The 16,972-nt window shown below is 47.2% G+C and overlaps 1 protein-coding gene across 3 annotated transcripts in view; it reads right to left on the bottom strand.

Moving 5' to 3' along the window:
• The window catches only part of SLC49A4 (solute carrier family 49 member 4), a 192,901-nt gene that overhangs the window by 66,137 nt on the left and 109,792 nt on the right, over positions 1-16,972 (bottom strand). For all 3 annotated transcript variants that reach the window (XM_073305105.1, XM_073305107.1, XM_073305106.1), the window contains exon 4: positions 346-475. In XM_073305105.1, coding sequence (XP_073161206.1) covers positions 346-475 — 130 coding nt within the window. The remainder of the gene's footprint in view (positions 1-345; positions 476-16,972) is intronic.

Here is a 16,972-nt window from a genome sequence, read left to right as displayed (position 1 = left end):
ATCCCTTTAATTGTCTTGTAATTTAATTTCATTGTAACAAAATTATTATTTAGAGGCTGTGTTAACAAGACCACAACAGTGTTGATGCTGAGTGACTCTGATATGTGATTTGCAATATTTTTGAAAATAGTTAATATTTAATGACTCCACTTTTTAACATCTAGTGTTCTTTCATGTCTATGTATTAATATTTAATTTGATTACAAAGCACTACAAATTAACTTGCTTGTTCTTCAGTGAGAAGATTAAAGCACATATTCTGTTGTTTTGCTTTTTAAATGTAGGTTTAAAAAAAGCTGAATTGGCTTTGAACTGTAAACCCAAGCTGTCCCAAAGAGAACCTACCTTAATAGCCTACAAAAACTTCTCCTATAGCTGAGCCGCTGACTAGCTGCAGCCACACTGGGAGGAAATGGAGGGCGTGATGGGAAGTAGGCTAGTGCTGCAGAAAATATCAGGGAGACCATTCCAAATTCTAAGAGTCAATTAAGAAAAACCACAGTAAGAGAGAAGTTTAACATTGTGATGATTTTAACAGTAAGAGCTTATTTTAATACGATAAAGTTATTATCTAGCCTCTTTCATACAAAAATTGTATGCCAAATGCTTTACAAAGTTCAATAATAGAGCTACAGGTCTAAAACAATAGGAAGAGGAATTAAGGGAATATATTTTTAAGCAAGATTGGGAGTCAATTAGGTAGATAGATATAGGCAAGTCATTGGCAATGGCAGGAGCTGCAGAGGTAAAGGCTTTTGTACCAACAGTTATAACACTACCTGAAGAGACAGAGAGGAGGCCAGTGCCAAGACGGACAAGGTCTGTGAGGCAGGCTGGAGCAGGTCTGCTTGTGGTTTTAAACACAAGGAGGATAATATCAAACTGGACCCATGTGGATAATTCTGAGACTGTGAGGGCAGTGATGAGGTTACTTTTCATTGTGTGAGAAGACAGGTAGCAGTACATGCTAGAATTTGGACAGCTGGGACTTGGGGAAGCCCTAGAGCAATGAACTTCAGTAGTCACAGCACAGAGTGATGAAGACATGGAAAAAGAATTCAACAAAGGTAGAGTCAAGAGACAGCACACACAGAGAGTGTTACTGTGGTAACAGACAGATTTACAACATAAGAAGGAAAGTACAGTCAGTCATGTCCCAAGGAGAGAATGGACACAAATGGGAGAGAAATGAGGAAAGAGAGTTGTTTGCAGATGCTGCTTTTGCTCAACAGCAGTAGGTCTGTCTGTCAGAAATTTCAGTGTGGCAATTTGGGCCTGAACCTGCATGAGACACTCAGCAAGTCTCATGATCAGACTTTTTGAGAGAAAGCCATAAATGTTAATCAACCCCCAGCCCATCTAACATTTATAGGCGTTTACAATTTACACAGCATTCTCCCTATTCACAGGCTTAACCCTAGTATGCTAGTTTTCCTAAACTCTTAAAAACAGGATTCTTTACTACTGTATAGACAATTCTATAGCTATGGATTATGTCCTTTAAGGAGCACCTGGGATCCTATTACAAAGAAGTGATTCACCAATACTATTTGGAAATACAACCTAGAAATCCAGCAGTGCTGGGTACTGGATTGCTTTAGCTTCCTCCTCTCTAAATACCCTTTTAAAAAAAAAAATAATGTCAATACAGAGAGAGAAGGCACTTTGCCAACTGCTCTGCCGAATGAGGAGGAAATAATTCATGAAAGTGAAAAGTAAATGATACACAGAATCTGAATGGACCAGGTGGGAAAAAAACCAGAATAACTGTTTTAAGTTTGCTCTGTGGAAAAAAAATATATAAACACACAGGATTTCTTTTGAGGGTGAATTCTTATAGATTTGACCATTTTGTTCTCCAGCATCAAATACTAAATGATTCACTTTGGATGAAGCCGTGTTTCCTTTTCCTACTGCTGTCTCATCATAAAAGGATTGTTTTTGAGGGTGAAGGACACGTTAGCTACCCCCACTTACACTAGAACACCACTGCCCTAGGCTATACAAATACTGTAAGTTCTATGCTGCTGTATATTATTGCCTTCAAGGAAACAAATGGTGAATAAGGAATTGGCTATATTGTAACTGAATAAACCCAGACTTAAAAAGAAGAAAAGAACTTTCTGTGATACTGGGGTGATGCCTAGAAAGGGAAGCAAGGTATGACAATAACAATTTTTTTAAAAAATGCCTTTTATTCCATTTTCAAAACAAGATTTCAGAATTACATGTGGACACATCCAAAAGATCATCTGGTTAGAGACAAATCTGGAGATTGGCTAAAGTACATTACTATTTAGCTATTACATACTATAACTATAAAACAGAAAGTTTAACTCTTTTTAAAATGTAAAGCATGTTGATTTAATATTTTAAAGAGCAGAGTAACACTTTTTCAAGTGCCTATTCTCCTTTAGGGGTACTGCTGAGATTTACCTGATGGTCCTTTTCATTAGAGCCAACTTCTCTAGGGATCATGCTCTAGTAATGCTTAGGTCATTTTTAAAATTATTTTAATAATCAGGTGGTCTCTGAAGTGTTTCCCTGCAACCTTTAGTATCTTCCCATCTTACATCTGCTACTCTGATGAACCTGCCTTGTAGTCACTGCCCTTTCACATAAAAAAAAGGAAAAACTTGTTTGAAATCTAGCCAAAAACAAAGGGGTCACTGCTATTAGGTAATAAAGGATCCTCATATCAATTTAGCCTTGTGTGCCCTACAATTTCAGGTCTATCTGAGGTTTAGGAGCCCAGAACAGAATCAGATTCTCACATGTCACAAAGGTGATGCACTGCTGTCCCCACCAGGAGGACCAAGAATAATGGGTTTGCCTTTGTCACTACCATCATTCATTATACCAAACTCTAGATCGGGGTAGGCGCAAACTATGGCCTGCAGGCCACATCCAGCCCATCAGACCATTTAATCTGGCCCTCAGCTCTCACCAGGGAGAGGGGTCGAGGGTTTGCCCTGCTCTGCGTAGCTCCCAAGAAGCAGCCAGCATGACCCCACTCCGGCTCCTCTGTAGTACACGAAGGCGTGGCCAGGCGGCTCTGCACACTGCCCCGTCTGCAGGCACCGCCCTTGCAGCTCCCATTGACCGTGGTTCCCAGCCAATGGGAGCTGCAGGGGTGGCACCTGCGGACGGGGCAGAGCGTAGAGCCACCTGGACATGCCTCGGGGTCGGAGAGCGGATATGCTTCTGGGAGCTGCTTGCGGTAAGCACCGCCCAGAGCCTGAACCCCTGAGCTCCCCCATGCCCCAACCCCCTGACATAGCCCTGATCCCCCTCCCACCCTCCAAACCCCTCGATCCCAGCCCAGAGCCCCTTGTACCACAAGCCCCTCATCCCCAGCCCCACCCCAGAGCCCGCACCCCCAGCCCCCCACCACAATGCCCCAACAGCCTGCCCCATCGCTGATCCCCCTCCTGCCTGCTGAACACATTGGTCTCAGCCCAGAGCACCCTCCTGCACCACAAACCCCTCACCTCGGCCCCACCACAGAGCCCTCACACCCCTCCCCCGTACTCCAACCCCCTGCCCCAGCCCTGATCCCACTCCCGCTCTCCAAACCCCTTGCTTCCAGCCTGGAGCCCCCTCCTGCACCCCAAACCCCGCACCCCAAACCCCTCACCCCCCTGCACCCCAACCCGGAGTCCCCACCCGCACACTGAACTCTTCATTTCTGGCCCCACCCCAGAGCCTGCACTCCCAGCCAGAGCCCTCACCCTTACCCCCAATTTCGTGAGCATTCATGGCCCGCCATACAATTTCCATATCCCGATGTGGCCCTCAGGCCAAAAAGTTTGCCCACCCCTGCTGTAGATCAATATTTCTAAAATGTGCCCACATGCAGCCAACCGGGGCTTTTTGTGCAGCCATGACAGCTTCCTGGGTGGTGATGGGGGAGGGAAGGGAAGCATCAGCCTCTCCCTCTTCCTCCTTGTTGCTCCTGGATGCACTAGGAGAGAGGTGGGGCACAACACTGCAGGAGCAAGGTGAGTTCTTGACCCACGTTGGAGCGATGGGGTTTGGGCGGCAGGCTCCAGCACTCCCAGCTCTAGCCATGCGGCCCTGGCCTCCAGCTGCAGGGCTTTAGCCTCCGGCCCCTGGTTTCAGCTGTGTGGCAGAAAGCGCAGGCTTCCGGCTCCAGTCCCAGGCTCTGGCCACACAATGGCAGGCACTGGCCAAAGGTGCCAACCTCCAGCCTCAGCTGCACGGCAGTGGGCTCCAACCAGGGGGCTTTGGCTGCGGGCAGCAGGTGCTGGCCATTGGCTCCAGCCATGGAGCTTCAGTCAGCCTCTGGCCCAGTTCCAGCCATGTGGTAGCGGCCCCAGGCTCCAACCATGTGGCCCTAGCCCCTGGTGCTGATCCCCTGCCCCAGCTGCACGGCAGCAGGCGCCGCCCACAGCTCTGGCCATGCAGCCCCAGTCCCTGGCATCGATCCCCTATCCCAGATGAATGGCAGCAGGGGCCCACCCACAGCTCTGGCTGCGCGGCAGCAGGCTCCGATCCCTGGCTCCACCCACGCAGTTCCTGTCCCCAGCTCTAGGTTCTGGCTGCAGGCACTGAGCCCCAGCCCTGGTTGCATGGCAGCAGATACCAGGTCCTGGTTCTGATCACGCGACAGTGGTCATTACCCACCTCCATCACCCCTGGCCCCTGCTGCTTTCCAGGCCTCACATCCATCTCCCTCATTTCCGCTGGGCCCCTGCTGCCTCCACTTTCACCCTCCCCCACCATCCAAGGCTTAATGGAACCTGAGGTTTGATGAGAAAAGTGATATTAACAAACATGCAAGTATCACTTTTCACAGCAGACTTACTGGCTATCTGTGGAAAAGTGATACTTGTATGTTTGTTAATATCACTTATCACTTTTCATAGCCTCCCAGGTAGCTACTAAATGTGCTGTGATATTAACAAATATACAAATATAACTTGTCAAAGCAAGCCCCAGGACCCATTAAGCCCTGGATGGCGGGGCTGAAGGGGAAGGCAGCATTATTTGTGTGATTGAGTCTGCCAAAAAATCCTACAAATATAAATTACAATGATTTGGATGTGAATCTGTGCATATTTAATTGTTTTTTCTAAAGTTAAGTAAGTATTTTAGGGAAAAAGTGTCAGTGCGGCCACCAGTGAGAGTTGGTGGCTGGACTCTGAGGCCACCAAAAATGTTGTTGTGAGAACTGCTGCTCTAGATAAAGAAGAAAAGCAAGCCCAGGCCAAGTTCACCAGCTTATTGTTAGAGTTTAACAATAAGAGGAAGACATGGGAAAAGGTCAGATATAAGGGATGTACTGTAAGTGCCAAGGGAATTGCAGTCAGAGACAAGAGCTCCTCAACAGTAACTGACTGCCTTCCTCCTGACAGTTCTTTCAGCAACACTGGATGGATCCACCAAAGCACTTGAAACAAGAAGGGAGAACAAGAACCGTCAACAAACTAATGGGCAGGAAATGCTACGCTGAGCATGGAGCTGTATGTCTTTTGCTGAAGAGTGAATCTCTAATGCCTCATGAAAGCAATCTGAGCACCATGCCACAATGACCTGTACACAAGGGGTCCCCAGTATACATTGGGATTGTTCTTGAAAAGGGCAATGGATACCAAAATGACATATACCGGAGAATTTTTCCCCATAAGAAATAATGGAATAAGGGGAAGATGTGTTCACAGCTTCACCACACTTGCCTATGACAATGCTTTTTTCACCTAAACAGTGTACCTTTTTACAATGACAGGTTATACAGTACACATTTTACACATAAAACATTGAATAAAATAATGCAGAACTCTACTAACACTGTTCAAACACATAGAACATTTGAATACAGTAAATAAGTACAGTAATACAGTATAAAATAGTGTCAATTCTGCTAAACTTGGGTAGGGGCGGTGGCTGGGTTTTCTTGGGCTGGCTTTTTGGTTGCAGAAATCTTGAAAAGGATTTTATCGACATCTGCTCTCCTGCATGAATCTTTAAGTGATACATCTCTCTGTAGCAAGTCACTGCATCACTGAGAGCCCTGGAGACTTTGGCAGACTGTTCACAAAAAGGATAACCGCTCAGTATGATTTCCATCATCTCATCCAGCAATCCAAAGAAATGGGAGAGATTCTTTGTCATCAGACTCCTGGCTTCCTTCCCTATGTCATCATCGTCATTGTTCTTGCTTTCTTTGGATATCCATTGTTGGTCCAGCTCAATCAGTTCCTCATTTGTCAGTTGCTCAGTGTGAGACTCCAACAACTCTTGTACATCCTCCTCCTCCTCAAACATCCTTCACCAACTTGACAATTTCTTGCTCGAGAACAGGAACAGCATCAAATCTTCCCACGACGTGTCAATGTTTTCCACACCATTCAAGATGTTATAGGACTTCCAAAACTCCTTTACACTGGGCTTTCCTTCACCTGCCGTCTCCTTAATCAGCATGGAGAACATCCTCCATAGGTAATAAGCCTTGAATGTAGCCAGCAGACACAAGTACAGTACTGTACTGTACAATACTGTACAATACAATACTGTACTGCGCTGGGCATCACAAAATGCGGAAGAGATGGCCAGCCCTCTGTGGAGATAGAGGCGGTTAGGGACTATTTAGAAAAGCTGGACGTGCACAAGTCCATGGGGCCGGACGAGTTGCATCCGAGAGTGCTGAAGGAATTGGCGGCTGTGATTGCAGAGCCACTGGCCATTATCTTTGAAAACTCGTGGCGAACCGGGGAAGTCCCGGATGACTGGAAAAAGGCTAATGTAGTGCCAATCTTTAAAAAAGGGAAGAAGGAAGATCCTGGGAACTACAGGCCAGTCAGCCTCACCTCAGTCCCTGGAAAAATCATGGAGCAGGTCCTCAAAGAATCAATCCTGAAGCACTTGCATGAGAGGAAAGTGATCAGGAACAGCCAGCATGGATTCACCAAGGGAAGGTCATGCCTGACTAATCTAATCGCCTTTTATGATGAGATTACTGGTTCTGTGGATGAAGGGAAAGCAGTGGATGTATTGTTTCTTGACTTTAGCAAAGCTTTTGACACGGTCTCCCATAGTATTCTTGTCAGCAAGTTAAGGAAGTATGGGCTGGATGAATGCACTATAAGGTGGGTAGAAAGCTGGCTAAATTGTCGGGCTCAACGGGTAGTGATCAATGGCTCCATGTCTAGTTGGCAGCCGGTATCAAGTGGAGTGCCCCAAGGGTCGGTCCTGGGGCCGGTTTTATTCAATATCTTCATAAATGATCTGGAGGATGGTGTGGATTGCACTCTCAGCAAATTTGCGGATGATACTAAACTGGGAGGAGTGGTAGATACGCTGGAGGGGAGGGATAGGATACAGAAGGACCTAGACCAATTGGAAGATTGGGCCAAAAGGAATCTGATGAGGTTCAATAAGGATAAGTGCAGGGTCCTGCACTTAGGACGGAAGAACCCAATGCACAGCTACAGACTAGGGACCGAATGGCTAGGCAGCAGTTCTGCAGAAAAGGACCTAGGGGTGACAGTGGACGAGAAGCTGGATATGAGTCAGCAGTGTGCCCTTGTTGCCAAGAAGGCCAATGGCATTTTGGGATGTATAAGTAGGGGCATAGCGAGCAGATCGAGGGACGTGATCGTTCCCCTCTATTCGACATTGGTGAGGCCTCATCTGGAGTACTGTGTCCAGTTTTGGGCCCCACACTTCAAGAAGGATGTGGATAAATTGGAGAGAGTCCAGCGAAGGGCAACAAAAATGATTAGGGGACTGGAACACATGAGTTATGAGGAGAGGCTGAGGGAGCTGGGATTGTTTAGCCTGCAGAAGAGAAGAATGAGGGGGGATTTGATAGCTGCTTTCAACTACCTGAAAGGGGGTTCCAAAGAGGATGGCCCTAGACTGTTCTCAATGGTAGCAGATGACAGAACGAGGAGTAATGGTCTCAAGTTGCAGTGGGGGAGGTTTAGATTGGATATTAGGAAAAACTTTTTCACTAAGAGGGTGGTGAAACACTGGAATGCGTTACCTAGGGAGGTGGTAGAATCTCCTTCCTTAGAGGTTTTTAAGGTCAGGCTTGACAAAGCCCTGGCTGGGATGATTTAACTGGGAATTGGTCCTGCTTTGAGCAGGGGGTTGGACTAGATGACCTTCTGGGGTCCCTTCCAACCCTGATATTCTATGATTCTATGATTCTAATAGGGGAAGGTGTTCCAATTCATGACGGATATGCAGATCAGGACCAATGTAAATTGGAACACGGGTTCCCCTATTGATGAGTGACGGATATCCGAAACAATGGATAAGGGGGAAGATGTATACTGGAAACCCCCTGTATGTCAAAGTGAAGAGATGGCCCCCACTCAGCCTGAGAAATGGGCACCTGGCTAGTTGAGTAGGCTCTAAATGGGAAAGGGAAAGTTTTATATTCAGAGGTACAAGTATCTTTGGTGAAAGGTATTTATCCTTTTGAAAAGGTATATCCAGACTTAAAAAGCCCTAATCCTGTACTGAATTGCAATGTAATAAGGAAAGAATCTACAACGCTGTAATAATAAATGTGATGGGTTTAATTTCATGCTCAGGAAAATGAATGGCTAATAGCTCTGGTTAGAGCCAACAGCAAGGCAAACTTCCCCATGCAGTTCGTGTAATGCAACTTGATTTTGATCTGAACATCCCTACTATTTCAGTCATGGGGTTCAGAATATGGTACGCAAATATGACAATAGGACGCCATGATAATTCAGCTGAGCTCTTAGTGCAAGAAACACCACTCCTTAAACAGAGATAGGGAAGGGAATGGTTCAGAGAAAGATTGTAAAGCAGATCTATGTCTACTTACAGCCTCATCCATCATTACACAAAATATGCTTTAGAAAAATAATATGCTTTTGCCATGCCACCAATCCAAGGTTAACAACTCTTGTAGTATATCCAAAATCTCAAAGTGAGAGCTGCACCATGGCCCAATGGCTATGCCAAAGGAATGGGTGTTAAGAGATGCGAGTTCCATTCTTAGGTGCCCCACTAGCTTCCTATGTGACTTTAAGCAAGTCCCTTAATCTCTCCATTTCCCCATCTGTTAAATGGGAAGAATGATATCTATCACCTTTGTGAAGTGCTTTCAGGTCTGCAGGTAAATAGAGCTATATAATTGATAAGTATTATTGTTACACAGTATGGGGCAGATTCTCTCCTATATCTGAGCTCCATGGGTTGCAGGGGAGTGAGGATGCGGCCATGAGGGAGCAAGTTACAGCTCTCGAATTCTGTGGGCTATACTGTCTCACCCCAGTCTCTTTCCTATGTTGTCCAGGGTGATTGTGTCTTGAGCCAGCTCTGCCACCTTTTAACTAGCTGACAGTTTCCCCACAACCAGCAGAATTCTCTACTGGGCAATTATATCCAGGATCCAGCTTCCATTCACTATGTGAGTGGTGCAATGACACATCACTAACACAGCAGGTGAAGTCAGACAGAAAAATCCAGTTGTGTGTTTAAAAGTCTGCTGAATAAAGTAAAAAGCTTACAGCAGCCTTATTAAATGTTGCTCCCCAGGAAATTTAAAGGATGCAACACAATGTTTCTGCACCCATGACAATACTACCCACAAGTCTGAAGGAGGGATTCTCCTAAAAAACATTTCCATTTCAGGAACGCAGAAAATCTGTGCTACCTACCATTAAGTTCTTCATCAACATTACTACTATAGAGCTCCACTGAGCCATGGGGCCAACAAAAGGGACATCAATTTTCCCTTGCACTCCTTTCTTGTGAACCATTACTTTGATCCGCCATGGAACCTTTCGGGTGCGACATCTTATCTGCCTCTTAAAATTGTAGCCCAAAATTGTACTTCCCTGCAGTTTCAAGACATCTGGCTCCAGAAAAAAGTGAGTCACTCAATAGGAAAAAAAACAGTTACTAACCTTTCCGTAACTTCTGTTCTTCGAGATGTGTTGCTCATGTCCATTCCGTGTTGGATGTGTGTGCGCCATGTGCACCGTCGCCAGAGATTTTCCCTTAGTGGTATCCGTCAGGCTGTCTCTAAACACCCTCTGGTGCCATGTACTCATGCACCAGTATGAGGGGCCTGGAGGGTCCCACACCCTTTCAGTTCCCTCCTGCCCGCAACTCTGACAGAGAGGCAGGAGGGTAGGTCACGGAATGGACATGAATAACACATCTCAAAGAATAAGTTAAGGAAAGGTTAGTAGCCATTTTTTCTTCTTCGAGTGCTCGGAGTTCATGGGTTATGGACATGCATATTGCAACACTGCTCTTCCAAACTTGGCATTATCTCTGGACTGCTGGGTGATGGCGTAGTAGTGGGAGGAGAAGGTATGTACTGATGACCAGGTCGCAGCTCTGCAAATGTCCTGGATCAGGATCTGGGCCAGAAACGCCACTTTGCTTGAGCTCTTGTCAAATGAGTGGTCAAGATAGCACATACGAATACAGGAGGTGATTCAGGATGAGATTCTCTGGGCTGAGACCAGTAGGCCTTTCATCCTGTCTGCTACTGCCATGAAGAGCTGCATGGATTTACAGAACAGCTTGGTCCTATCAACATAGAAGGCCAGGGCGCACCTAACGTCCAGTGAGTGGAGATACCACTCCTCTGAATTCCTGTGCGGTTTTGGGAAGAAAACTGGCAGGAAAATATACTGGTTACTATGAAACTGCAAGACCACCTTTGGGAGAAATACCAGGAGGGGGTGCAGTTGAACCTTGTCCTTAATGAACACCATATACAGGGGTTCTGACATAAGGGACCTAATTTCTGAGGCTCTCCTGGCTTAGGTAATTGCCACCAGGAAGGCTATCTTCCAGGAGAGATCTGACAAACGGCACAATGCCAGCAGCTCAAAGGAAGGGCCTATGAGAGTCTTGACAGAACCAGATTTAGGTCCCACAGTGGAATCAATTCACAAATTTGAGCGTCAAGTCTCTATCTCTTTGAGAAAGCGGATGGACACTTCATGAGAGAACACAGACTTACTATTTACTGGAGAATGGAAGGCTGAGATTGCCGCTAGATGTACTTTGACTGATGAAAAGGCCAGACCGTTTTGTTTCAGATGGAGCAGGTATTCCAGCACAGACCGGAGGGATGACTGGGTCGGTGAGAGTCCTTGTTGGGACGACCACACGGAGAAGAGCTTCCACTTGGCTAGGTAGGTTGCTCTAGTAAACGATTTTCTACTACCTAACAAGACCAGGTGGACTTGCTCTGAGCAGGCGTGTCCCTCCAGGTTCAACCATGAAACTTCCACGCAGTCACGTGGAGGGACCCAAGGTTCAGGTGGAGTAAATGGCTGTGGTTTTGCAAGATCAGGTCCAGGGCAGGGGTCCAGAAACATACCAAACCAGTGCTGTTGTGGCCATGCAGAGGCTACACAAATAACCTGTGCCTTGTCTTACTTGACTTTCAGAAGGATCTTGTGCTCCAGAAGAACTGGGGGAAAACACATAGAACAGGAGGGGTCTGTTCATGGAAGCAGGAAAGCATCTGAGAGGGAGCCTGGGCTGTGACTGCGCAGTGAGCAAAACTGCGGACATTTCCTGTTCTGTCTCGTTGTGAACCAGTCTACCTGGGGAGACCCCCACCTCTGGAAGATGGATCTGGTCACCTCTGGGTGAAGGTACCACTTGTGGTGAGAAAAGAAAGACCTGCTGAGGTGATCTGCCAGAGTGTTCCAGGCTCCCAGAAGATGGGAAGCTTCGAGGTGGATGGAGCATTTCATACAGAAGTCTCACAGGAGAATGGCCTCCTGGCACAGGGTAGAGGATTGCCCTCCTCCCCATCTGCTGATGTAAAACATGGCTGCCACGTTGTTCATGAGCACTCACACAACTTAGCCCATGATCTGGGTAGGAACACTTGGCATGCTAGGTGGACCATTCTGAGCTCTTTGATGTTTATGTGTAGGGAGAGCTCTTCCTGGGATCATAGGCCCTGAGTCCTGAGGTGCTCAAGATGAGCCCTCCTTCCCCCAACCTAGGTTGGATGCAATCGAAATTAAGAATGCTGAAGGCTGGGAGGTGACAAAGAGAATGCCCACTGCCACTGATCGGGGATCTTTCCACCAGTTGAAGGAGGCAAGGACTGGGGCAGGAATCATAAGCACCCTGTTCAAGTGGTATTGATTTAGTGCATACATGGAGGCCAAACAAGTTTGCAGTGGTCTAAGTCGCAGTCTTGCATGCTGCACCATGGAAGTGCATGCTGCCATGTGGTCCAAAAGTTTGAAGTAAAATGAGACTGTCATGATGGAGTGCGCCTTGATGTTGGATATCAAAGCGAACGTTGTCTGGAATCAAGCCTCTGATAGGAAGGCTCTGGCCTAGGTCAAGTCTAGCGCTGCCCCGATAAACTCTATTCTCTGAATAGAAACGAGAGTCATTTTTCGCTTGTTTATCAACAGATCCAGCATGGAAGGTGGCTTGAACGAGGTTGATGTTGTTTTTCACTTGAGCCTTTGAGTGGCCATTGATCAGCCAATAGTTGAGGTATGGGTAGACTTGAATGCCTCACTGCCTGAGTAAGGCTGCTACCACTGCCATGCATTTTGTGAAAACCTGAGGGGCTGCTGACAAACCAAATGGAAGAAGGGTAAACTGGTAATGGGTCTGGTTTACAATAAACCCGAGGAACCCTCTGTGGCCTTGGAAGGTGGAAATGTGGAAATAGGCGTCTTTTAAGTCGACGGCGGCATACCAGTCACCTGGATCCAGGGATGGGATGATGGAGGTGTCATAAATATAAAGGGAAGGGTAAACCCCTTTAAAATCCCTCCTGGCCAGAGGAAAAATCCTCTCATCTGTAAAGGGTTAAGAAGCTAAAGGTAACCTCGCTGGCACCTGACCAAAATGACCAATGAGGAGACAAGATACTTTCAAAAGCTGGGAGGAGGGAGAGAAACAAAGGGTCTGTGTCTGTCGGTATGCTGCTTTTGCCGGGGATAGACCAGGAATGGAGTCTTAGAACTTTTAGTAAGTAATCTAGCTAGGTATGTGTTAGATTATGATTTCTTTAAATGGCTGAGAAAAGAATTGTGCTGAATAGAATGACTATTTCTGTCTGTGTGTCTTTTTTTGTAACTTAAGGTTTTGCCTAGAGGGATTCTCTATGTTTTGAATCTAATTACCCTGTAAGGTATCTACCATCCTGATTTTACAGAGGTAATTCCTTTACTTCTATTTCTATTAAAAGTCTTCTTGTAAGAAAACTGAATGCTTTTTCATTCTTCTCAGATCCAAGGGTTTGGATCTGTGGTCACCTATGCAAATTGGTGAGGATTTTTACCAAACCTTTCCCAGGAAGTGGGGTGCAAGGGTTGGGAGGATTTTGGGGGGAAAGACGTGTCCAAACTACACTTCCCAGTAAATCCAGTTAGAGTTTGGTGGTGGCAGTGGATATTCCAAGGACAAAGGATAAAATTAATTTGTACCTTGGGGAGGTTTTAACCTAAGCCGGTAAAAGTAAGCTTAGGAGGTTTTCATGCAGGTCCCCACATCTGTACCCTAGAGTTCAGAGTGGGGGAGGAACCTTGACAGGAGGTCAGGGAGACCATGTGGCACCTCAGTTTCTTGAGATAATTGTTGAGACGACAAGAGGTCCACCATGCGTCAAAGACCCCCTTTGGCTTTTGGGAGTAGGAAATATCGGAAGTAAAACCCTTTTCCTCTCAAATCCTGAGGTACCTCTTCCACAGCCCCCAACTGCAGGAGGGCTTGCACCTCTTGGGCTAGAAGTTTCTCATGAGAAGGGTCCCTAAAGAGGGATGGGGGGTGGTAAGGAGGGGTGGAAGAAAACTGAAGGGTGTACCTTCCCTCCACCATACTCAGTACCCAACAGTCTGAAGTGATGAAGAACCACGCCGGACTGAAGTAGGAGAGATGGTCCGAAAACAAAAGGGGGGCAGGATGCGAAGCAGGAACAGGTTTCGTGCCCTCAAGCACACCTTCAGAAGTTCTGTTTGGGGCCTCCTGCATGTCTGTGTAACCCCGGTAGTGAGGATAAGGTAGAGGGGAAGCGGCTCCTTCACTTGAACCCCTGCTCCTTTTCTTGAACAAGTCCTGCCAAGGCAGTAGGGCCGAGAAGTGGGCTGGCCACTGAGGCCTGAAGTGCTTCCTTGAAGGCCCAGGGATCTGAGCGTAGCCCTGGAGTTTTTCAGACAGTGGAGCTTTGAGTTTGTCTGTTCTGAAAATAGGAACATACACTTCAAGGGAAGATCCTGGATTGACTGCTGGACTTCCAGTGGTAACCCTGATGATTGGAGCTAGAAGCAACTTCTTATGACAACAGCCAAAGCTATTGTTCTGGCCGCAGCATCAGTTGTGTCTAGGGCCACCTGGAGGGAGGCTCTGGGTATGGTCTTCCTTTCCTCCATGAGGGCGGAAAACTCTTGCTTAGAATCCTGAAGCAGCAAGTGTTTAAACTTTGCCATAGAGTCCCAAAAGTTGTAATTGTACCTCCCCAGCAAGGCTTGTTGGTTGGAAATGCAAAGCTGTAACCCACTCGTCTAGCTTCTTCAAGTCCTTCTGCTTGGGAGTCATGCCTAACTACCCTTGTCTGTCCCTCTCATTTGCCGCTGTGATCACCAGGGACCAGGGAGGAGGGTGGGAGTACAGGTATTAGTACCCCTTGGCCACTACATAATATTTTTACTCTGCCCTCTTTGATGTGGGTGGGGGAGGCTGGGCTCTGCCACAGTGCTCAGACCAGACCCATAACGGTCTCATTGAGGGGTAGGGCCACCTTTGATGGGACAGCCATGGCCCAAATGTCAATGAGGCAATCTAAGGACTCTTTAAGAAGCTCCACCTCTAGCCCCAGCTTGGCAGCCACACTTTTTAGAAGCTCCTGATGAGCTCTAAAATTGTCCCATGGCACCGAGCTGCTTAGTCCTGCGCCAGCTTCATCTGAGGTGGAGGAGGAAGAGGCCTGCACGGGGGGGAGGGGAGGAGGAAGGGGCCTTCCTCTTCTTCTTCAGCCACAATTACACCTCCCAGGACTAAGTCCGAGTAGGAACAGCTGGACCAAGGACCTGGTACTGGGGGGAAAGCCCCACAGATTCCAGTACAGCCACTGGACCTTCACTGGCCACTGTCCTCCAGGCCAGGTACCAGCGGGGGGACCCACACCGAGATCCAGTGGGATGTAGGATGGGTAGTGGTGGCTCTCACTCCAAGGAAGAGTCCTCTTGGGGATACCAGGGAGAAATGGGTACCCTTTGCTTCCGTCAGTCAGTCCCGAGGGTCTGGGGATCAGTGCCAGATCAGGGAAGCCCTCACCAACGACAGGAGAGCCGGTCTGCCTCTTGTCAGTACTGCAGTCACCAGTGCCGGGTATGAGCTCGGGGGCCCCATGATCCCTTCTGCTCAATGCACTCGTCGGAGCTGGTGGTTGCCCCACTAAGGTTGGCAGTTCCAGAAGTGTTATGAAGTCCCTGGCTGCTGAAAAGGCTCTCGGGTGGAAGGCACCGCAATCCCAATGGTGCCACAGTGACTCACTGGCATTGGTGGATGTTCCCACACTGGACTCAATGGCACCTGTGAGCAGGGCAGAGTTGACCGTGCCACTAGCAGAACAAGGATAGAGGAGTTGCCCAATGCAGATCACACTCTGCTGCCCTCAGTACGAAGGCGCGTCCCCTCTTGGATTGCTACTTCTTATGCTTTTGTCTCGGTACCAGAGATGGAGAACGGTGCTGAGAAACGGGAATTGCCAGAAGGGTGCTTCACACCAAAATCACAGCGATCAGCACCAAGTCTGACCAACTTGGCTCCGACGCCAGTCTAAACACGGCTTCCATTAGTCTAGCCTCTCTAGCCTTCTTCGTTTGAGGCTTGAAGTCCTGGCAGATTTGACAACGCTTCTATACATGAGCCTTTCCTAGACACTTCAGACAACTGGATTGTGGGTCACTCACTGGCATAGGCTTGCCATAGGAGGTGCAGGGTTTGCAGCTCGGAGACCGGGGAATGCCTAGCCCCAGGGGTGAAAGAAGCCCCTCTAAGCTAAGAGAGGGGTTCTAAATATATACACTATCTACACTAAACTAGAAATTAAGATTAAAATAAAACTAAACTAGAGAATAACAAGAAAAATCACTGAATGAATGCCTTGCCAAAGCAAGAGGACCTATTCCAGCGACCGTCATGGGCAGTAAGAAGGAACTGAGAGGGTGTGGGGCCAGCTGGGCCCCTTATACCAGTGCATGAGCACACAGCACCAGAGGGCGCTATGGGCAGCCTGACAGATACCACTGAAGGAAAATTCTCTGGCAACTGTGCACACAGCGCACGCACACCTAACATGGAATGGATATGAGCAAGCACTCAAAGAAGCAGGGGCTATGTCGTACCCACTTACACGATGATCCAACTTCAACTGCTTGTTATTAAAGTAAAGAAAGGAAAGTGCCCGATACCCTGCCATTATTAACCTATAAGAAAACTCACCTCATGAAGAATGGACAGGCACAAAGCACTGCAAATAGCCAGGAGAGTCCAATATACTTCTATATACACTATAGTATATACACTTTTAACCACTAAGATGCCTTTTCAAAAACATTTTAAAGAGAAAAAAATGAGCCTAGCAATATCTCTTGACTGAACTGATATGATATGATGGGATAGCCTAATTTTGGCAATTAATTGATCTTAGACTATTAGCGGTAGATATGCCCAATGGCCTGTGATGAAATGTTAGATGGGGTGGGATCTAAGTTACTACAGAGAATTCTTTCCTGGGTGTCTGGCTGGTGAGTCTTGCCCACATGCTCAGGGTTATCACTATATTTGGGGTTGGGAAGGAATTTTCCTCTAGAGTAGATTGGCAGAGGCCACGGGGGTTTTTCCTCTGCAGCGTGGGGCATGGGTCACTTGCTGGAGGATTCTCTGCACCTTGAAGTCTTTAAACCACAATTTGAGGACTTCAGGAGCTCAGACATAAGTTAGGGGTTTGTTACAGGACTTG

The sequence above is a fragment of the Lepidochelys kempii genome, chromosome 11, assembly GCF_965140265.1.
Source record: "Lepidochelys kempii isolate rLepKem1 chromosome 11, rLepKem1.hap2, whole genome shotgun sequence".
Taxonomy (NCBI): Eukaryota; Metazoa; Chordata; order Testudines; family Cheloniidae; genus Lepidochelys; species Lepidochelys kempii.
The sequence above is the reverse complement of the archived record's forward strand: the minus strand, read 5'-3'. Positions and strand labels throughout refer to the sequence as shown.